Here is a 24,112-nt window from a genome sequence, read left to right as displayed (position 1 = left end):
CTAAGCTACAGCTCAAGCCACTCAGGAACCCAGCTACAAACTGGCCACCTACATTCCGGCAGGGCTCTCTCTAGGTCTTGCTTGCTTGCTTGGGATCAGGGTTGCAGCATGGTTCTGTTACCAGGATTTGGTCGGAGCTACCCAGGAGAAAACGTAGCATATTACAGCCCAGCTGGGACCCAACCATGTTGCAACTGTATCCCCTCAACATGGCTGCAATTTTAGTGTAGACATGACGTAACAGGAACATGTCCCCATCAGGGAAGCTGCAACTCAGCATAGCTCCACTCCAGTAGCCTTTTGCTCAGCATCACCCTACCAAAAAAGGAAGCATCTGAGACACCCGCGAGGGCCCTTCTAATAAGGCCCCCCCATCACTCAAGCAATAGCTGCTTTAGGGACCTTGGTTACAGCACAGTTAAACATTGCAATACGAATCCAGCTGTGTCCTCACACCTGGGTTCTAACCCGGGAAGATCCAGGGTTTTAGCTCAGTTAAAGGAAAGCGATTAAGTCACTTCTGCACAACATCTAACTGTGCTGCAACACTGGGTTGTAGTGACAGCCGTAACATAGCTAGGTCCAAGCTTCCATCCAGCTCCATTCCCTCCCTCAAGCAGATCCAGTTCCTATGTCAGGGCTGATCTACTCACCAGGAGCCTCACATACTTTAAAAGTATAGTTAAGGATGAAAACAACTAACAATTCTGTGGAATAAACAGCCAACAGAGGAATTATCCTTCCTTCCTCAGCCACACACCATGTAATAACAATAATTATACAAAACTGAATCTTGCACGAGGCTCCATGGGACCCTAGTGACACAAGAAAGTACAAGAGCTAAGTGCTTTGTAAGACATAATTGCATTTGTTTTTGTTCTGTGTTGTAAGATCCAAAGCACTCCATTTGAATGCTGACATTTACTGTTTGGAACTAATTAGCTTCACCACAGTATTACTGAGGTCCCCAACACTTAACGAGTGAAAACAGTGTATTTCTGAACAATTCCCACCCCTTCAAAAGGATTCCTATCATAGGTACATAGGGAACATACAGATTGTCATACTGGATCAGATCAGTGGTGTATTTAGTCCAGTACCAGATATTTCAGAGGACTGTGCATGAAATGCTGCAGCCGACAGTTGTGGGATAACTCGCCCTTGGGAATTCTTCCTCTTAACCTGAATACAGGCTGGCTTTTGCCCTGAAATAGAATGGTTTACAACCCCTCCAAAACACTTGTTTATTCTTTTAATATTCATTGTTATAGCTCTGGATGTTCTCAATATCCATATAAATCTCTAATCTCTTTTTGAATCCTGCTAAGCTCTTGGCTTCAACAATATCTTGTGGCAATGAGTTCTAACTGCTAACAGGGCTTTAAGTAAAAAAGTATTTCCTTTTATTGATTTTGAATTTGCTACCTTTTAATTTCTTGCATTCTAAGACAGGAAAAATAGAAATTTCTGATCTATCTTCTCTAGGCTATTCGGCAGGTTGTCATCCCCCTTCTCATTTGACTCCTCTCTGAGGCGAACAGTCCTCTTTTTTCAGTCACCCTTCATAACCAAGTTTTTTCCATGCCCTTAAATCATTATTGTCAGTTCTCAAAATTTCACATTAATGAACATGCACTGATATGTGGGGATCACAGGCAAGTGAAGAGGTTAGGAAGGATTTTGGGTTTTCTGTCTAACTTTACTAATTCTCAGTTTAAAACAGCTGCAGAGTGAACTGTAGCTATTTCAAAGGCAGCAAGTGCTAGACACTTCAGATTGAAACAGCAGAGAAGGCAAGACTTTTAAATTGTATAAAATCAATTAAATGCAATGAATAAATGACTATAAAGGAGCACAGCTACAAGAAGGTTGTGAGATCAAGCACACTAAATTCAGAAACTCTAAAAAGATAAGGTTGCTCTGGCAACCCTAATCTGCCTGTATAATTTATGATATACAGTAATAGTGAAGAGCTTAAATTATGGTTTACAACTAACAAGGGACAGTTTCAAATGGTAATAACTTTATAAAAGCAATAACAAATACCTCCAACAAAACAAAGACCTCGTTGAAGACTCTGTCAAAGACAAATTTCAAACTTCAGCCATTTTTGCAGTTTATCTAAAAGCATGCCTAGAATTTTTTTTTAAATTAGTAAAGGTTTTTTTCACCTTCACATAAATAAAATAAAAAGGCTAAAGTGACTGTTCACATTTTCCAAAAAATGCCAAGATTGTGAAAAGAACATGCCTGGGAAGCTTCAACTCTCATTCTTTGTGCACACAAGTTTATGGGAATAAATTCTGGCACTTAGACAGCTAAGTGTCTCTTTGTGTGCACAAACTGAGTACTCACCTGTTTAAGTGGTATGGTTTATGGCAACAAGGAATTGCAGGCACAAAACAACACAGGTGTAACTTTTGCACATTCAAAAGGGAGGTGACTACAGAAAAAGTGAAGGACACAATTGTGCCACCATTAAAGGCACCCGCTACACCACGATACACCCAGTAATTCCTATGCTAAAAAAATCTGTACTGAAAACTATGGAAATTGAACTAGATGTTGGAAGGACTAGAGACATTAGAAAAGGGAAAGAATTACTAGGTCACTGTATCCATCCATTTTCTGGTGGCCATTACAAAGCTGTTCCCTCCAGTGCTTTGTCCAGGCTAGTTTTCAAAGTCTCCGCTACTTCCATTGTATCTGGCTCATCAGGCTTTCCAAACCCTGTATTATTTTGCTTTGTTCTCCCCACCTCTTCAAATATCTTCTGCATGTACAGGATATGGGGCTTGGAAGGATTCCATTTTTATCAGTAAATGTCAGTAGACTATTTCACTGTACACACACAAACCAATGAAAAAATAGTTCCATTAATAATAGAAATTTACAGATAGGCAAAGAAAGAAAAATGGCTGCTTGAGACCTTTTATTAGAGTTTGATTTAAGTATTTTTACTTTGTCTATTTTGACACGTTGTGTTGACAATTTGTGTTTTAATGGTTATAAAGCTTTAACTTTTGGAATCTCACTGTCTACTGCTATTAAATAATTGTCTAAACCCTTCAGCCCATCCTTTCGCAGACTGAGAAAATTTAAATCAATGCAAAGTGGGGAAAAACATTTAAAAATAAATATTGATATTATCCATCAATATTATAAAAAAATAAAATTGAACTCTGCCAAGCCTAATAATATGTAAGGCTCATACTAACGACACTTCAGTAGGGACATTTTGGGGGTATAACAAAAAGTCTGCTTCACATATTATCTGCTGGATGCCCAGGAGTCTTCCTAAGCTGTGCAGGCCACCTAGCATTCCCGAAGACCATCTGGATATGCAATGTGGCATACTCCAGAAGTAAATATTGTCATTATTTATTATTTTTAAGCATCCTGAAGTCCTCAGCAAGTGAGAGCAACAAAGTAATAGGCAATTGGGGTGTGTGGGAAGTGAATACAGGGAAAGGCAGATGGCACTCTTTGGATAACCAAATGATACTCATTTAATAATGGCAGCATGAAAGATACGAGAGAGCAGCTGGGAGACAAGAGCTTGGTTGTGCCATGGTAGGATGTGCCCCACCTGATGGATTAAACTTCAGCAGATCGTTTATTAGTAGACAGACAGAACTGCACATCCGAGCAAATCGGGGGGGGGGGGGGCGGGAATGGACAAAAGCACAATGTAAAGCTTTAAAAGAAGGATTGAGCAGTGATGCTGGGGAGTGATTTCAGTTGCCCAGTGTCAAGGAGCTTCAGGTGCCAGGATAAAAGCATCATCTCCAGAGGAGATCCGTTAAACTGCAGTGCTTCTGTGCACCCCCTGAAGCCAGATGAGAAAGCCACACTGACAACAGACTCAGACACCTTATCGGGGGGGGGAAGGGGGGGAGGAGAGGAGGAGGAGAGAATTAATGAACACTGAATTTCTGTGCACTAACTGGTGTGCATTAGGCAGTCCACAATAACTGTGTACACTCTATAAAATGGTTTCTACCCCAATATGGATTGGTGGATATACATAGCAGGGACTTTGTGATGATTTTGTGCACAGCATTCTAGGTGGGTATCCCATGATGCTTTGCTTCACAGCTGGACTCTATGAATTCTGGGAGTTCTCTCACTGTGTATTGTGAGACACATAAGGGAAGTTAGCCAGAACTGAGTGGACGTGTGGGTTTGGGGTCAAACTCAACAACTTCTGTGATTCCTCTATCACCTCCTGTGATTCATCTCTTGTGAGTGAGCTCGCGCCATTCCCTACCAGCTAGAACTCTTCTGTCTGCTACACGGATGTGTTCCAGGCCAAGGTGCTGACAACCGCCAATACACAGATGCTGGCGGAGAGTTCTTTGAGATCTCGCCGTCAGGTGGCAATGGCTTTGGCAGTCAGTCACAGGCTATGGTACTTGAAAGACATTCCATTACGTGAATCTGTATTTGCTAATAGTGGCCTACACCTCAGTAATCACTGCAGTGGAAATGGTTTTGTTCCACACACAAGATGGCTGCCCATCACAGAAGAAAGAAAGAAAAGATTTACAATCTCACAGCTCAGTTACAACATTACGACAAAGAGCTAATTAATTAGGTTACAGCCATGTATACCGCCCAAGACCTTCAGAAAAAATTGCTGGATAAAACTTTCAAAAGTGCCTAAGGGCCAGATTTTCAAAGTTATTAGACACCTAACTCATGAATTGGAGTTAGCAGCCCAAATACCTTTAAAAATCAGGCCCTAAGTGACTTTGGAACCTAAATCCCATTTTCAAAAGGGACTAAGTCTCATTAGACTCCTAAGATAGTTGGGCATTTTTAGAAACTTTACCACTTGCTAGAAAAGCCATATTAGTTTCCTTCTTAAAATACCAGTCACATACCCCTCTCTCTACTCTGATGTGCCTTAGCCCACCGCACTATCCCCCCATCCCATTCAAATGCATTACCCACCCGCAGGTGTGCCATATCCCCTCTTCTGCATGGCACTTCCCCCTCCGTTATGTGCCATATGGCCCCCTCTGTGCCGGTGTATTCCCTGCGTGCCATGTCTCTCCTCTTTTCCCCGCCATGGCCATCCACTGCATGAACCATGAAGCCTCCTTTTTCCTCTGCCTCATTATCTTGCATATGACACAGAACTCCCTCTGCATTTTGACCTGTGCTCCTCCACCACCCACTGGTGCCAAGCGGCCCCTTCGCCACACCAACATTCCTCCTCTCTCTCGTTTTCCCCATGGAATGTTTTCTCCCGGTAGATGAGTTCAGCGGTTCTCAAACTGTGGGTTGGGACCCCAAAGTGGGTCACAACCTTGTTTTAATGGGGTCGCCACGGCTGGCGTTAGACTTGCTGCAGCCAGATGCAAAGCCGAAGCCCGAGCCCCACCACCTGGGGCTGAAGCAGAAGCCCAAGCCACACTGCCTGGGGCTGAAGCCAAAGTGGCAGAGCTCAGGTTACAGGCTAAAGCCCTTGGGCTTCGCTTTGGCCTCCCCACCCCGAGTGGTGTGGCTCGGGCTTTGGCTTTGGCTCCCTGTCCAGGACAGTGGAGCTCAGGTGGGCTCGGGCTTCGGTCCCCCCTCCTAGGGTTGTGCAGTAATTTTTGTTATCAGAAGGAGATCACTGTGCAATGAAGTTTGAGAACCCCTGAGTTTGTCACTTTGCTAGTTGCTGGCTTTGTCCTGATCTCACTTGCTCCTTTGCGAGCTGGTTGACTGTCAGCATTTCAATAAGGAACAGGCGGGAGGCTGCCTCTTACAGTACATTCAGGACTGGCTAAGCAATTTGATTATTATTGAGCAAAGTTAATTCTATGAAAAAGCCACTTCCTGCTCCATGCTCACACCATCTCACCCAGAGCTCTTTGGCACGTGCAGCTAAGCTGTGGAATGGGAGGCTGGTTATGGCACGTTTGTGTTTGATCAACAAAGACAGCAAACTTGCCATTCTTCCACACTGCCAAGGCTTTGTGGCTGACCACTCCACCAGTGACAGCATACATTTCCAGACTGCCATTCACCCTGCAGGTTCCCACAGCTCTTTAAGAACTACTCTCTGGGTAGATAAGTATCAGTTCACCCAACAGTGAAATGCAGTCAACTCTAGGGTAAATTCCACGAGCATAGGATTGTCTCAGGTCTTGTAAATCTGTTCTAGGTAATTTCTGCCCTGGCCCGTTTCCCAGGACTTTGGGGAAGCCAGAGGCAGCTGCAGCTCTGCTGGGTTGTGCGCTCCTACAGCTTAACAGCACAGATTCCAGGGATCATCTCCCCCACTCTCACTCCCTGATGGCTGAATGTCTCAGCTGCAGCCCCTGAGATGAGACAACTGGGAAAGAAGGAATGATGGGTGAAGCCAGATCTGGGGCTTAAGGGCAGGGATGGGATGGACGAGGGGAAATTTCTGAAGCAAGCCTGGGGTCAAGCCCCCAGCAGAGTATGTCACACTCTGGCAACATTCTGATGATTTCCCCTACCTTCTTCTACTACTCATCATAGAAGCAGATTCCTTAAAATTCACCAGAATTTATCCAACCTATCCGGTGGCTGGAGACTGAACAGCTCCCCTTCTGCATGTTTGAAAAACTGTCCCTTGAGAAAAATGTCAAGGGCTGGCAACTATGGGGGGAACCAATTGCTATTGTGATAGGGTGTCTGCCCCACACTGGCATGTAAGGGGTTAATAGAGCCATAGGAAGGCTGCATAGGAAGCCGCCAATAGGAGAGAGGCTGCGAGGAGCAGCCAATCAGGGCCCAGCAGGCCCATATAAGAAGAGCCACAGGGTCAGCCGCTGCCTGGAGCTCAAGGAGGGAGACCTGGGTTCCGAGCAGATGGATGGAAGCTAGCACCCTGGACAGAGCAGTGTGGCAGGGACCGGGGCAGGGAGAGGGAGCTCCTGGGTGGCTGATAGGACTCACCTGCTGAAGCCCTGAGATAAGTGTGAAGAAAGGGGGAAGTGGTTCAGGGGAATGTATTGAGAAGTAGGAGGGGACACAGCATGTGGCTGCCATCTACAGAGTCCCTGGGTCAGGACCCGGAGTAGTGGGTGGGCCTGGGTCCCTCTCCCTACTCACTGCTAGAGAAGTGGCTGGACACTTGGACTGCAGTACTCATCCATGGAAGGGGGAAGCACAGATGGTGACACACCCGGAGGGCTGTGTCATGAAGCAGATGCTGTGGTCCCTGGAGTGATGCAGATCAAAGAGATGTGATGGCGGGCGAAGCACCGTCGGGACGGGGCATACCAACCTGCAGAGCTAATCCCCAAGATGGCCAGCACGGTGAGTTGAACCCTGTCACACTATTCAATTCCAAGACTTATCGTTCTCACTTTATAGAAATGTTCATCAATAAAAATTAAAAATCCTGATACAGACGCACCATGGGGCAAATTACCCCGTGATCCTAGCCACACAGTGCATCACTGGTTCTAATGGGGCCTCAGAAACACTAGTGAACACGAGATTCACCAAAAGCACAAACTAGACAGCAGATGGGGCCTACCCCCTCATGTCAGATTCCTTTAGTCTGTCCCTCGCCCCAATCATGTCCCCCATTTATTCTGTATAGCCTCGCCTCACCCTCACCAACACACACACAGACGAACACCCTGCTCCTTCTGCTTCTTAGGGGGTTTCTCTGCTTGGAATGGGGCTGAGTCAGGAACTCCCAGTTTTCACATAGACACTTTATAGATTAGAAAAGAAAGTGATACATTTTCCTGTTCCCACTGCTCCCATCCCTGGCTCTCGGTTGAGAGGCAGAATTTAGTCCTGAGCCATAGAGGGCAGTACTGGCTCTAGGCACAAACCCACAGTGCCACAATTCCAGCTCTGCTTGGAGCAGCAGGGATCACCAACACAAAAGCCTTGCCCTGGGGGTGCCTAACACTGCTTCTGTCTGCACAGGAAAGAGCACTCAGCCCCCACCCACCTGAGCAGAGGATTGTGTGTGCGCCAGGAGCTGCAGAGGCTGGGCTTCCTCTTGTCCTGGCCACTCAGATGCTGCAGTGGCTGTCACCTCCTTGTCCCCTGGCCACCTGGAATGCACTGGAGCCAGCAGCTGGGTTGTCCTTTTGAAAGGGACACCTAGCACAGGGCCCTGTAGTGGGGGCCACTCTCTTCCTGAGTAGCAGCAGTGTGGCTTGCAGCCCAGAGTCATGGCAGTGGGAGCCCTCCCCTGCCCAGAACAAGAGAGGGCCTAGTCTCCTCTCACAGCAGATATGGGGCCATCAACTTAGTACCTCTGCAGGAGACTGCCTGCAGACTCAGAAAGACGTCCCTGCACTGGTTACACTCAGGGCAAGCTTTTCTTTACAGCCATAAAGACTAGAAACTTTGTGTGACTCTAGGAGCCAGGGCCCCAGAAACAGGCCTACAGTTCCTATGCTTTAATCAGGCTCCTGCCCTATGCCTTGCTCTGTGGCTGTCAACTCTGGCTTCTGCCTAAGAGATGGCGCCTACCCCATAGACTGGCACTGCACAAAGACAGAATTGCCAAGGCTATTCACATCACGGCCAGAGATGAGAGAAATACAGCCACATACCTGCTTGAAGAGCTTCTCTTCCCAGTACTGCTGCTCTCATCAGCCTAGAGAACAAGAGACAAAGAAGAGCTGGTTAGGGTCAGACAGAGCAGAGATTCACACTTCATAACTTTTCCCAATAACAAAATAATATTTTCCATTTATAGTGTCTCGCTTTGTCCATCCTGCAGGCCGTACTCCCACCCCCAACTTTTCAGTCCCCTTTCTTCTGGATGAATATGGGAGTTGAGTGAGGGGCAATGGATAACAGAAATTATTATTTGTACTTTGGAAGTGCCAAAGGCCACAATCAGAAAGCGGTTCCCCATCCTGCTGGGTGCTGTGTAGACACGTTAGATTGCCAATTCACTGGGGCAGGGACCATCTCTCTATCCGGTGTTCGTACAGAACCTAGCACACTGCGGTCCTGGCCCATGACTTGGCTCATAAGTGCTAGGATGATGATAAATAATAACAATTGTCATTAGGACACCACAGTCCTGGCCATTGAAATGTCTATAGTTTTAGGCCCCAATCCTGCAAAAACGTATGTACATATTTAACTTCTGAGTTTGATGGGACTGCTTGTGAGCTTAAAGCTAACCATGTGTGTAAGTCTTTGGCAGATCAAGGCCTAAATTTATGGCAAAGCTCAACAAGTGAGGTAAGATGGTGGTGAAGCCGAGGTCTATGGCAATAAGGCCATGCAGTAACACGAGCGAGTTCTGCATACAACTCAGTGATTCCAAACCGCTGTAATGTGTTTGGGGGGGGGGGGGGGGTTAAACAGACGTTATTTCCAACTGCTCCCCAAGCCAGCTCTCATGAGTCAGATGATTTCTTGCAGCTAGTCACAGCAGAAGTGGCTTCCAAGAAGGGATGGGGAGGAGAGGGAAGCAGTTTTGTGGGATCAGTTCAGGGAGGCATGTGTGGGGGTCAGCATGGAGGAAGAGCAGAGGTGGTCATTGGAGGAGTGGCCCAACAGGATACCACGTGAAAAGGAGGTTTGGACCCTAAACTGCGGTAAGTCACGAACTGAGCACTGAACACTATGGTGAGAAGCAGTGAGGAGATCAGCCCCCTCCCAGTTATCAGCACCAGAGCTTCTTTGGATCATTTTAAAGCTGTGTTCATCTCTCCTGCAAGCCCACTTCTCAGGGTGGGGCAATTTGGAGCATGTGGTGTGGGCCCAACAGACATAACAATGGCCCAAACGCTTACGCACTTTCTGCAAAAATACAAATTTAAATAACCAGCTAAATGGCAAATGGCACTGTTTTATGTTGAGCTGGGGCCTCCAATCAAAAGCAGAAGCAGATTCATTCCCACCAGTCTGAGACAGCGCCAGTTACAATGCTGGATCCTTCACATGCAAGAGCAAAGGTAAAGGCTGGTTTCCTTTCCTGTAACGGGAACCAGCTGAAGGTTCTGTGCAAGAAAATAAAGCTTCATTGTCAGGGGCACTGAGAATGCCAGAGTTCCCAAACAGAGCAAGATCACTTCAGCAGAAACTTTGGTTTGGTGACTCACTCTGTCTTTCCTGTGCTCTCCCTGCACTGAGAACTACAGCCGCTTTCAGGTGGGCGAGACCCGGGGTGGGGGCGGTGCAGGGTTCCAAGACCAGCACCACCATAGCCTTTATACTGGTGGGATTTGCCCAGCAACACATAATTTAATGGCCTTCTGTGTGAAGGGGGACCAGAGATACTCCAAGACAGAGGGTGGGACAGCATGTTTCTACATTGCAACTGTCCAAGTAGGTGAAAATTTGGGCCTCAGCAGGACCGTGTCCCTTTAACCCACTATGGGAGAGCCCTGAAGATGTACACCTTGGTCAAACCTCCAACCGGACAGCACAGCCACGGGCTCTGAAAACAGCACTCACTGTAGTATTTGACGAGGGACATTTTATGTTGTTTATTTATTACATAGCATCTGAGCACTTCAAGACACTAACGAGTCACATCCTCACGCTGCCACTGTACAGGCGAGAAGTAGTATTATCCCTCTTCTACCGATGGGGAACTAACTGAAACACAGAGAGCTTGTGACTTGTCCAAGACACAGGGGATGTCTGTGGCAGAGCCAGCTCTCCTGCCTCCCTGCCAATCAATCTGCACAACTCTCCTGTGCATCAGGCCCACTATGAGCCCCACTAACAGATGAGGACACTGAGACCAAGAGTATAAGTGACCTGGCCAAAGCCACAGAGGTAGTCACATGCCAGAGCTGAGTTAGAACTGGGGAGACATGAGTCTCAGTCCTGTGCTTAGACCAGTCGAGCCCCCTGCCCACAGATGAACCATCCCCTGCTAGTTAGTCTGTAGAAAGTATACCCTCAGGATCCCCAGATTCAGATAGAAGACTGGTTCTGTTGTTTTTCTAAACAAACCTGGCTCACTCTGTAATTGGAAAGGGTCAAGCTTCCTCCCCTCACTCATTTCTGAATTGTCTAATACATTAACTTTTTATTGCTAGCATTGTGTTATCAGCAAGCTGCTACTATTTTTCCCTCTTAAAGCTGCTAGGCACTGTGCCTTTTCCCCCCTTCTCTCATTAGAGTTTTCCTTGGAAAGACAATATTATTCCAATCTCAGAAATTTTATTTCTGAATTTGTGCAAATATAAGTTATAAGACATTAACTGCATTTCACATTTTGAGCAAATGGCAGAAACAGGCAATTCACGTGCAGCAAGATGGGGGCTAGTCAAGGATTTTGATAAAATAAACCCTTTTTTAATTTAAATGCTAATGCACTGAATTAAAATTTAATAACTGAGGAAATTGAAAAGCCGAGCAGGAATATTGGAAATAAATCCAAGCAGAAACAGCTGAAATTAAAAATTCTGGAGAGTGGGAGGATAGCAGCTAAGCTGTCTCATATGATTACATTTTTTTTTTCAGAACGAAGGGTGGAAAAAATCCTATCCGTGGCCGGCTGTATGGCTGTAAATCAAGAGTGCTGTGATTTATTGCTCCATTTTCCTGAGGGAAAAAGGCTTTCTTTAATGCTGAAATATTTCATAAATTTCAAGCCAGCATAAATTCTTAATTTAAAAGTTGAAGAGGTCACATTTAATGCACTGGTACAATTCTGAAATCTTAGAGGAATAGCAAACAAAAATTGCAATTTTAATTATTTTTAAATTCTTAATGTGAAATTTTGTTAGTGTAGATTTATCTCAGTTATTAAAAGCAGAGGCATTTCTGGGGTTCTGATGGCTGGAGCAGTCTACTAGAAATGAAGAGATAAAGATTTAATTCAATTATAAACCAGCGGGTTGTTTTTGGGGTTTTTTTTGGGTTTTTTTTTTTTCAGTCACTTGAGGAATTTCTGGTAAAAAAGTTTCCTCCCTCCATTGCCTTGGAAAAGCCAGAAGGGAGGAGTTGACAATGTTATTGCTTCTGTTAGATCTCCAATGTTTTGTGAGCACTGATATGCTCATTTGTTATACAGCTGTTCAGCTACAGAAAGGCTGTCAGAGCTCCCATAATTCAAAGCAATCAATCAAAAATTAATGATTTGTCATGCTTACACAATGGGAAAAAAGGCTGCATGAGAGCCTGCAACTGGTAGATTGCTCAAACCTTCAGGGCATTTTCTAGAAGATTACATCCATGCCTAAAACGGAGTCTTAATATGCAGCAGGGAACTGTGTGAGGTGCTAGGGCATAGCGGCCATCTAAAGTACCAAATAGAGAGGGGACAATACATCTGTCTGAAAAGCTTCATTTAAAACATGCCCTCACAAAGGAGACTATACTCTCCAGTCCTGGATCAAAGGGAGGTGTCAGGGCTTCCTTTAATTAAAAGTCCATATTAAAAACTGTTTACTGAAGGTAATGTTTGCCTGGACAAGCACTCAAAAGTCAAGAAATACAAAAGCTACAGCTGAATGCACAACCTTAACTCTGCCCCCTTGGGCATATGTATTACAGTACCTGCTCTACAAGCGTAACAACTGTTCAAAAATTAAAAGGCACTGATCCTGGAAACATTTACACATAAGGGGGGACATGACAGCAGTCTTCAAATACCTGAAAGGCTGCCATAAAAAAAGATGAAGGAAAAGTATTCTCTCTTGCCACAGAGGGCAGGACAAGAAGCACTGGGTTCAAACTACAGCACAGAAGATTTAGATGAAATCTCAGGAAAAAACTTTCTAGCTGTAAGAACAGTAGGACAACAGAACAGACTGGTGAGGGAGGTTGTGGAAGCTCCTACACTGGAAGTTTTTAAAAGGAGGCTGGAGCCACCTGTCTTGGATGGTTTAAACACAACAAATCCTGCCTCTTGGCAGGGGGTTAGAGTAATCCCTTCTAACCCTATGATTCTATCAGTAACTTTAAGCAAAGCCCAAGTCCCACTGCATTCAGTGTGACTGGTCACTTGTATAAAGTGGGCACAAGCGTTTGCAGGTTTGGGGCCCAACACAGGATTAAAAAAAAATAATCATCATCTTAGGCCCCAAATCTGCAAAACTGTACACACATATGCTTAAATTTATGCACTGCAAATTCTCCCACTGAAATGAAGAGATTAGTGTGTAATGACAAGTACATGCACAAATCTCTTCAGGACTGGTGCCGTATGTATATATCTAGTGTGTAAGAATATAGGTGCATGTATAGTAATATAAATTGTTTTTCTTAAACACTTACACTAGAGCTCATCATCATAATGACATAGTATATCTTTAGTGATATACTTCTTTAATGGGAAAATCTATTTTTTATAAAGCAGTATGCATTATAATTATTTTGCCACTACACATAAGCAGGTTTTACCCTCTTTGGACACCAATACACCTTTCAAGAAGCTGTTGCTAAGGGAAATACTAAGAATGTGGATATTCTAATATTTCATGTTTTATTTTTTGTTATGCCCATGTGTTACTTCGTCTCTCATCTTCAAACTTAAAGCAGACATTATTTTGCAAAGAATCATGCATGTAATTCATTTACAATCATTTTTATATTTGTATTTAGAGCTGAGTGAGTAATTCACAACAAATACATTACTTGATTACTTTAACCTCTTTCTGTTTCTGGTGCATCACTGCAAGAATGGAAAGGCACTTCTGGACAGAATATGCTTGCGTGTAAATTTAAAATTAAATCTTCACAGATATTTCAGTGGAACTACTTTTATACCTAAAGTTAAACACATTTATAAGTGCTCGCAGGATCAGGGCCTATATAGCATACAGACAAGAGAGAAAAAGGAGGAAGGGCTGTTGCCCCATACAATTTTGTTATTTATTTATGCATTTATTTTTACTTACATTCCTTTTCTGTTTGTGTGGTTTAGACCTTGCCTATTTGTTCATTTTTTACTTTAACTCCTACATGGTTTTTTTTTCAATCCTAACTGCTTTGTTGTTTGTGTCCTTTTCATGACTAATATTCATGGACTCTTCTTTCTTACTTGACTTCACTAGTGCACACTAACAAAATACAAGACAAAAAGAAAAGGAGTACTTGTGGCACCTTAGAGACTAACCAATTTATTTGAGCATGAGCTTTCGTGAACTACAGCTCACTTCATCGGACGCAAGACAGATATCTAAGGTTATAGAAAGAACTCTGCGTAATCTGAAAAATAGTACATGACCATGCACTCCAAGTCCATCATAATCACATACATAGAGTAGAATCTGAGAATTACGAACCCCTTGGGAATGGAGGTTACTCGTAACTCTGACTAAAATATTAGAGTTGTTCCTTCAAAAGTTTACAACTGAACATTGACTTCATACAGCTTTGAAACTTTACTATGCAGAAGAAAAATGCTGCTTTCCTTCTATTTTTTTAGTAGTTTATGCTTAGCACAGTACTGTACTCTATTTGCTTTTTTTTTTTTTTTGGTCTCTGCTGCTGCCTGATTGCGTACTTCCGGTTCCAAATGCGGCATGTGATTGACGGTCAGTTCGTAACTCTGATGTTCGTAACTCTGAGGTTCTACTGTACAATTCAACCTTAACTTTAGCATTTCCTGTCTTTTGAGGGCCTCACTGCAAAGCCTTAAACCCCAATCCTTTGTTGTGTAGCCTGCAAGCAGACTGTGTACCAGCACAGAGTCCCACTGACATCAATGGGGCCCCATTTGGGCACAGTAGCCCACCCCTGAACTACACAACACAAGAGTGGGGCTCTAATGTTCTCTATTTGAAGGATTTCTATGGAATTTTAGAATTGCTTCTCTTTTTTTAAAAAAAGAATCACAACTGATGAACTAAAATGGATTTTTCAAAAAAGCAAAACCAGAAAGCAAGGGCTCTAATCTAGAAAGTTTACTGGGTCTGGTCAAACCAAGATGCTACCTGGAGATGAGGTCCTACTTAAGACAGTGTCTCTCAGGGTATCCACTTTGTCTAATATGGAGAAAATTGCCCTAATAGCATATTACAACTCACTGACAAGCTACTGCTGATGGAAACCCCCGAACTGGACTTCTTTACTGAGATTCCATTCTGACCTAAACATTAAGCCAAGTCTGAAGAATATTAATCTTGGAGTTTTAAATTTATGACAGTTTAAATTAGCACTTTATCATGAAAGGTATCTTGCTCTGCAACAATAAATCAGAAATCTTCACTCAGTATGCCTGGTGATACATTTTCAAACATTTGTAATTATTGGACAAAAGTTTTCCACAGCTCGGCTTTACTTGTAAGTTCTTTGGGATAGGGGCTAGAGCCCTGAGCGGATACAAAATTTGTATCCTCATCCAATCCACTATCCGCAAACATGGTCCACGGATGTAGATATAAAGCGGATATCCACAGATTTGCAGGGCTCTAGATATAAAATTTGGATCTGCATCCATCCATGATCCGCAAACTTCGGCCATGGAGATCTGCTGATTTGCAGGGCTCTAGTAGGGGCCCTGGTCAAGGACTATGGCTTGTAAGCAAAATGGTAATACAAATAATAAATAGAGGAGGAAATAGCAGGTATCTTTTGCCATCTGGGGTAAAATTTTCAGAAGTGCCTAAGGGCCAGATTTTTAAAGGCATTTAGGCACTTAACTCCCACTGAAATAAATGACATCAGAACTGAAGTTCCATTTTCAGAAGTGACTTAGACACTTAGGACTCTAAGGGTACGTCCACACTGCAAAGAAAAATTCGCAGCACTGAGTTTCAGAGCCTGGGTCAACTGACTCGGGCTCGTGGGGCTCAGGCTGCGGGGACAAAAATAGCAGCCTAGACATTCAGGCTCAGGCTGGAGCCTGAACGATAAGGCTCCTCCTGCCCCCTTGCTGGGTTTCAGAGCGTGGGCTCCAGCCTGAGCCTGAATGTCTACACTGGCATTTTTAGCTCTGTAGACCAAGCCAGTTGACCCAGGCTCTGAGATGCAGCAGCGCGAGTTTTTCTTTGCAGTGTAGACATACCCTTAGTCTCGTTAAAAACCACCCGTGAAATTTGGATTTAGGTGCCGAACATCTTATCTCATGGCTCTAGTTAGTACAAACCAGGCCTGCTACACAACACATGGGGAAAGCGAGAGCCACTTGTGTTTCATTCATGCCCCATTAGGCAGAAAAGAACAATTCTGAACACCACATACACAATGTACACACTCAATGCATCAGCGTCTCACTGCACATCAACCTGCATCTACAAACGTTGCTCTGTTAGACTGAAAAATATCAGGAGAAGTTTTTAAAAACACAATTCCCCATCAGAACCCCCAACAATAGACTCTGTGAAGCAAACAGACCAGGTCTAACAGTTTACAACATTATGGGGGGAAGGAGGGGGGATTCACATCATCCAGCACTCCCCATGGCATTTTGTGCCACCTTTTCACTTTCATTTATTACTAATCTCTCTAAAGGGGGCTGAGACTGCCTCCAGCCCAATCCCGGGTTCTGCATCTTGCTGTGGATTTTATTCCTTCATCCAGATGACCAAATCAGAGCGTCCGCAGTGGTAGAAAGGAAATAAACCTACTGTCAACTGTTGCGAGGCCAAAGGTTGTTATGTGGGGTCAGTCTACTACTGAGTGGCTCTTTTCTGCCCCACATTGGGTTGTCTAACCACTGAGGACAGGGGACTGTCCTCTCCTGTTCTCTGGGGCTGCCTGTTCCTTTCCTTCAGCCTTTTCCCCCCAGTGACCTATTTATTACTGAGGGTCCTCCTTCTGCTCCCCTGAGCACGTCTGAGGAGACTCACAGAAGATGAGGCTCACGCAGAGAGGGAGCAGGCCCGGGACAGAGAGCAGGTGTCAAGAGTTCCATCTCTCATGCTAAGGAACCCCATGCCTCCAGCCACAGTCACAGGATGGGAAGCTGTAACCAAAGATGAACCATTACTGGACAGAATGAAAGCTGATGGCAGAACTCCCACAGGGGTGACAGATTCACTCCCATGAGTTCTATTACAACTCCAGCATTAGATGTCAAGGACACTGGGGCCCCCACCATGAATGCCTCATTGCGGTGAAGCTATGCAGAGGCTAACAGGAGGCTGGAAACTATTTATCTATTACATCTGAAAAAAAACTACATTAAAAGAATGTTAAGGTTGCAAAGTCAAGCACTCAAAAGTTAGAAATACTAGACTCAAGCTTGCCCAGGCAGCCTTAATTTGCCCCCTATCCATAGGCATTATGGTACAGTCTGTAATTACACAATCATATACTATTTTTCCACAGCAACTGAAAACAGGATCTGAAATGGAAAATGTCAAGCAACCTTAACTACAGTCATTCCTACGTGAGCCACCTGTAATTAATAACTTCAGGGGAACAAGAAATTGCAGAAAGTACTCTTGTTTATAGACACTGACAGTTTCCCAATTCATTTTCATTAAAAAACAAAAACATATCCAAACAACCCCCAGCATTATAAAGCATCCCCAGAAAGTAAGAATTCATACATGTACCCATGCCCCTCTTTTGACCCTCGTTCCCCTTTTGTCAGTCATGGAGACATAGCACCTATCAAGGAGAACACTCCCAACTCTCTCAAACGCTGCATGGTCACAAGCATCACCTAAATCACCTGTGCAAATGCAACTCCCGTATTGTTATCCCAGCCCACCTGAAAGCTTGTGATAGCCATCGCTCACTAGAAAAGGAAATTACAGGAATGTTCTGTGCGGGTCTTGAGCTGGTTTAAACCCATACAGCTTCACGGGCTCCAATGGAGCTCCACTGATGTATTGGCCAGCGTTGTCGTTAGGAATTCCAGTGTCACCTAGCTCTGATGGGCCCAGTGCACAATGTACAGAAGATAAATGATCACAGCTGAGTCACTTCATTCTCCTTCCCTTAAACCTTGTACCAGAACTTCAACTGTGAACTGCAGCCTCAGCAAGCCTGTGAACACTTCACATGGATTTCCCTTGATATAAGTATAAATATCTTTCATAAGAGGTCTGCAATTCTCCCCCCACCTTAGGGCCCTCTATCCTCTCCCCACACCCCAATCAAAAAAAAGACAAACCATAGAAAAGGGAAATCTGAAAACGTGAGACCACTGCCTTAGATATTCCCTGAGAGGTTCTAACTCCTGCGTGACGCTCAGAACAGCCAAGCAGCCTATGGAACCAGGGTCATCCCTTTTCCTTTTACACTCACAAGGGCTCCTTTAAAATTCCCCTCAGTATACATGCCAGTCCACTAATCATGCAGTAACTGCTCATAATGTTATTACAATCCTTGCTTGTGATCATTCTGCCATTAAAATAAGTTAGTGCTGACCTCTCCCTTATGGGGGCACATTGACAAGAGGCGTTTGGAAGATTCTAGTGGGCAGCCTTTCAAATATTAATTACAAAGTCAACGTGAATATATGGGGAATCCGTCCTCTCAACTAAACATGTTCTCTTGCCACTGAAGCAAACAGAGACTATTTCAGGCAGTGAGATGGCTGCTGCTTCCTGAGGCAGTGGGGAAAATTCTACATTAAAAAATAACCCACCAAGATGAAAACAAAGGGACTGAAAAAAGACGACTCAAATCTCATCTCTGCCAAGGAACGGGGCAGAGCCCCATTCTAATCCAGGGACAAGCTTTCAGAACAAGGGGGGAATGAACCCTTGGCAATGATGGCGAAGGTACAGATCAGAAAAATATTAGGGCAAAAATAGAAGCCATCCAACAGCGGAATTGGGCCAGCACAATTTCAGACGTAGAGGTAAGGAAATCTGTACCACCTCCTAATGGAAAACTACTCTGTGTAAAAATAAACTCATGCTGCTATCTACTCACAGTCCTCCCTCTAACACACGGCTAACTAACAGATTAGCCCTGTGATTAGCACAATAATTAGATCTATTGAAAATAAAACAGTGCCAGCTGGTTTCTGATTATTTTTTAATTACCAATTCCTGTCCTGCGTTGGGCAGTCTCTCCCTGCTGAGAGGGACAGCTCCCAACTACCTTCATTCCTGGTGGCCTCTCACCCTAACAAGTGGGGGACTAACACCATCCATTAAATTCCTCCATAAAGCTGCATCAATCGCGTCACTACAGAATGATCAGCTGAAGAGTTGAATGCACACATTAAACACCCTTTAGAATCACATGGGCTGAACTTTAGTGCAAAACAGCAAACCAATACGGGGCGACAGTTGTTCCTGGGGATGTGTGTTATTAAAACCTAGCGACAGCACGGAAACGCTTATTTTAACATTTAGATCTCGGATGTTCGTAGAAAACTGTCAAGGTGACTTTAATACAAAGTGATACAACATCTGTCTCCAACCCCTACATGTGTAGTACACTGAATATTTTTATACTTAATGCCGCACTCAGGGACACAATTAAATGGCAATTCTCCAGCAGTGTGTACATTTGCATGTACAATCCGTGCTTGTTTGCACACACATATTTTCTATTAAATGGCTACATCACCTATTTGAATACATAAATCCAATTTACATATGCAAATAAAGCCCTATTTGAGTAGGAATCTGTCATAAAAGCAAATCAGCGGCCATAAACCAAGCTTCAGGATTGCAAAACAATATCGACTCCGTCAGCTTTCAGAGTGGTAGCCGTGTTAGTCTGTATCAGCAAAACAAAATGAGGAGGACTTGTGGCACGTTAGAGACTAACAAATTTATTTGGCCATAAGCTTTCATGGGCTAAAACCCACTTCATCGGATGCATGAAGTCACACCACTCTGTCGGTGTGATTCTGCATCCAGCCCGGCATGCAGGCTGCACAGGGAAGGAGGGAAGGGTTTAAGATGCCCAAAGCCTGCTCGGTTATACAGCAGTACACTAACGGGCCTGACCTGCACACCCAGCCTTCCAGGGCCAATGAAAAGCCAAAGACGTGGAATCCTTACTATGCTCAAACCAGAAAATCCAAACCATTCGCAGCCTCTCATCAGAAATTGTTAAGATCGGGAGGGGAGGTTAGGCCTCGTGTCTCGGAGGGCTACGTCCAAGCTACGAAGTTGGATTGACGCAAGTTATGTCGGCATTTGGCATTTGAAGTTTGAGTCGGTGCCGCGCGTACGAACCGGGAACACTTGTGACAGTGCAGCACCGGAATAAAGCCTAGTGTGCCTAGTATCCCAGTGGGCCTCGCTCCGCCGGCCATCGCAATCTCTTTTGGGGCATTTTCGCAGTACTTTCTGGCATAGCATCAAGTCACCCAGGGATTTCTCTGGGAGCTAGGGGTCAAGTTCTTATCATGCCACCTTCTACATCCCGCAATGCAGTTCACAGCCCATCATCTTTGAACCGGTGAGGTGCTTTTCAGAGTCTGCCACCTCACTGACAGAAGCCTGGAGCCTGCAGCGCCTGCACAGCTATTTGTGCTTTGCTAATACAGGATCCATGATTCTCCACTATTCCAGCAATTCGAGGCAGTACTTCAATGACTGGGATTGTGATGAGGACAATGGAGATCATAGAACCACAGAATATCAGGGTTGGAAGGGACCTCAGGAGGTCATCTAGTCCAACCCCCTGCTCAAAGCAGGACCAATCCCCAACTAAATCATCCCAGCCAGGGATTTGTCAAGCCTGACCTTAAAAACCTCAAAGGAAGGAGATTCCACCACCTCCCTAGGTAACGCATTCCAGTGTTTCACCACCCTCCTAGTGAAAAAGTTTTTCCTAATATCCAACCTAAACCTCCCCCGCTGCAACTTGAGACCATTACTCCTCGTTCTGTCATCTGCTACCAGTGAGAACAGTCTAGATCCATCCTCTTTGGAACCCCCTTTCAGGTAGTTGAAAGCAGCTATCAAATCCCCCCTCATTCTTCTCTTCCGCAGATTAAACAATCCCAGTTCCCTCAGCCTCTCCTCATAAGTCATGTGTTCCAGTCCCCTAATCATTTTTGTTGCCCTTCGCTGGACTCTCTCCAATTTATTCACATCCTTCTTGTAGTGTGGGGCCCAAAACTGGACACAATACTCCAGATGAGGCTTCACCAATGTCAAATAGAGGGGAACGATCACATCCCTCGATCTGCTGGCAATGCCCCTACTTATACACCCCAAAATGCCATTGGCCTTCTTGGCAACAAGGGCACACTGTTGACTCATATCCAGCTTCTCGTCCACTGTCACCCCTAGGTCCTTCTCTGCAGAACTGCTGCCTAGCCATTCGGTCGCTAGTCTGTAGCGGTCATTGGATTCTTCCGTCCTAAGTGCAGGACTCTGCACTTGTCCCTGTTGAACCTCATCAGATTTCTTTTGGCCCAATCCTCTAATTTGTCTAGGTCCCTCTGTATTCTATCCCTACCCTCCAGTGTATCTACCTCTCCTCCCAGTTTAATGTCATCTGCAAACTTGCTGGGAGTGCAATCCACGCCATCCTCCAGATCATTAATGAAGATATTGAACAAAACCGGCCCAAGGACCGACCCTTGGGGCACTCCGCTTGATACCGGCTGCCAACCAGACATGGAGCCAAGGACATGGAGATGTTTGAGCACAATAACTGGAGGCTGATGGACACCGTGAACAATAATGCCAGGCTGCTGCTTGCATTCCTGGAGCAGCTCCAGATGGAGGTGCACGATTTCTGGGCCGAAGAAATGAACACTAATTGGTGGGATTGCATCATAATGCAGGGTTGGGACGATGAGCAGTGGCTGCAGAACTTTTGGATGTGAAAGGCCACGTTCCTGTCCTCCAATGAAGAGACACGAAAATCAGAGCGGCGTTGACAGTGGAGTGGCAATCACACTATGGAAACTTCCAACACCAAATTGCTACTAGTCGGTTCGAAAACATTTTGGAGTTGGAAAATCCACAATGGGAGCTGTGGTGATGGTGGAAGACCATTAAACGTTGCCTGCTACACAGGGCTGTGACCCTTGGCAATGTACAGGAAATAGCGGATGGATTTGCAGCAATGGGGTTCCCAAATTGCAGTGGAGCAATAGATGGCACACACATCCCTATTTTGGCACCAGCCCACCTGGCTACAGAGCACATCAGCAGAAAGGGGTACTTTTCTATGGTTAGTCAAGCTCTAGTGGAACACTAGAAATGCTTCACTGACATCAGAGTGGGTTCGGTAAGAGAAGGCGTAGGACGCTCACAGCTTTTAAAAAAAAAAAAAAAAAAAAGCTGCAAGCAGAGACATTTTTTTCTGACCAGCAGATTACCCTTGGTGATGTTTAAAAGCCACCAGTGATTCTGGGGGATGCAGCCTTCCCCCTGGGGGTAGCCGGGTGTTAGCCACCGTGCTGAGGAAAGCATCAGCTACCAGCCCAACAGGTGCAGAATGACTGTTGGCTATGTTTTAGGTAGACTGACGGGATGCTGGCATTGTTTATTCACTAGATTGGATCTCAGTGAGAAAAACATCCCAATAGTTATAGCTGCCTGCTGTGTACTACATAATACCTGTGAGGGAAAGGTGGGAAAAGCATGGTCAGACAAGGTAGACCATCTTTCTGCAAAAAGAAAAGGAGTACTTGTGGCACCTTAGAGACTAACCAATTTATTTGAGCATGAGCTTTCGTGAGCTACAGCTCACTTCATTCTGCAGCATCTGAACAGCCAGACACAAGGGTTACTAGAAGAGCCATCTGTGGAGCTATGCAGTTGAGGGAGGCTTTAAAGGAGCATTTTAACAGTCAGCAACAGTAGAGATCAATTTTATGTTCAAGAAATAGCGTCTGTCTTGTGTACTGTAGAATATACATTGCTATGGATTCTGTAATACTTGGTGTAAATTTACAAATATGGTTGGGTCTTTGCCTTCCATTATCATAGAATCATAAAATATCAGGGTTGGAAGGGACTTCAGGAGGTCATCTAGTCCAACCCCCTGCTCAAAGCAGGACCAATCCTCAATTTTTGCCCCAGATCCCTAAATGGCCCCCTCAAGGATTGAACTCACAACCCTGGGTTTAGCAGGCCAATGCTCAAACCACTGAGCTATCCCTCCCCCCATGAGGATTATGTATTCTGCAATGTGTGGTGTGAGTTAATAAAGATACTCTGACTTTCCAAAAATAGTGCTTTATTGTGTGCAAATCAGCAGTTATTAAAATTAAAGTGTAAACATACATATAAACGGTTAAAAAAATAAACTTTTACCAACACTATTAAGGGTGAACACAGCTTACAAGTGAAAGTGGAAGAAAACATTTATGTCCATGCAATACAGTCCATTGTGGCTACGCTCCCTCCCCGCCCCCCCCCATCTGTGGTTTTCACAGGTCAGTATATACGCAGCTATGGTTCCCCTGGCTGATGCCACCATGGAGAGGTAGGATTAAGGATATACACCGCCGAGCCACATGGAATGTTGAGGGTGTAAGGAACAGTGACCACGGAGTTCTCCAAGGGCTGCAAAGGATTCTGATCTGGGATCTTTGGACTTGTAGATCAACCTTGGTCTGCAACGTTTTCATTTGTTACCTGCCCAAAACTATTAGGTCCTGGTACATTTCCCTCCAAGCCCTTTGATCACAGTCTGAGGCAACTGTGGCATAGAGGATCTCACGGGACATATCCTCCTTAGTCTTCTTCCTTCTCATGATCAGGGTGAACCCCTCAAGGCCACCATGTCAGAAGCTGCTGATATAAACAGACAGATGCACTATTAGATTTGCAGTCACAACGGCAAGGAAAAGATAAGTCTCAAAACTCCACTAGTACCCTTATATTATTATTATATTATTTCCACTATTACCCTTAATAAGAAACACTTATTGACAGTAGCTTTGGAGTGCCTCTCTACAGCACTGCTCTCCAGTTCCATGCCTAGTGAGTGCGACCTGGCCGGGAAGAGGGAGGATGGCCTGTTGCAGGTAGCAATAGAGTTGGCTCCGCTCCCTAGGCACAAGGCCATGGTACTGAATACTGACACTATTTCCCACAGGCAGTGCGGATTTTGGCTGATATGTCAATCCTGACAGTAACAAAGGCATGGAGAACACAGCTACTACTGGCAACCCAAAGTGACTTGGGCCCATATGCCACTAGGTTATTTACTGCAATGGTGCCTGCCGAATTCATCATGGCGTGGCAAGGGAAAGTGTCCTACCACAGAGGAAGAATCCCTAAAAACCTTTGGGAGAGGACTGCAGAGCACCTCCACAAACATTTCATCGAGATCTTGCAAGAGGATAAACCAGACATCCCTGTTCTCA

General features: G+C 44.8%; 1 protein-coding gene across 19 annotated transcripts in view; it reads right to left on the bottom strand.

Moving 5' to 3' along the window:
• ZNF618 (zinc finger protein 618) overlaps nucleotides 1-24,112 on the bottom strand; it is a 325,146-nt gene that overhangs the window by 157,264 nt on the left and 143,770 nt on the right. For all 19 annotated transcript variants that reach the window (XM_073314156.1, XM_073314151.1, XM_073314152.1 and 16 more), the window contains exon 2: nucleotides 8,547-8,590. In XM_073314156.1, the coding sequence (XP_073170257.1) occupies nucleotides 8,547-8,590 (44 nt within the window). The remainder of the gene's footprint in view (nucleotides 1-8,546; nucleotides 8,591-24,112) is intronic.

The sequence above is a fragment of the Lepidochelys kempii genome, chromosome 16 (assembly GCF_965140265.1).
Source record: "Lepidochelys kempii isolate rLepKem1 chromosome 16, rLepKem1.hap2, whole genome shotgun sequence".
Taxonomy (NCBI): domain Eukaryota; kingdom Metazoa; phylum Chordata; order Testudines; family Cheloniidae; genus Lepidochelys; species Lepidochelys kempii.
Note: the sequence above shows the minus strand (reverse complement) of the source record. Positions and strands in the feature narration are given on the sequence as shown.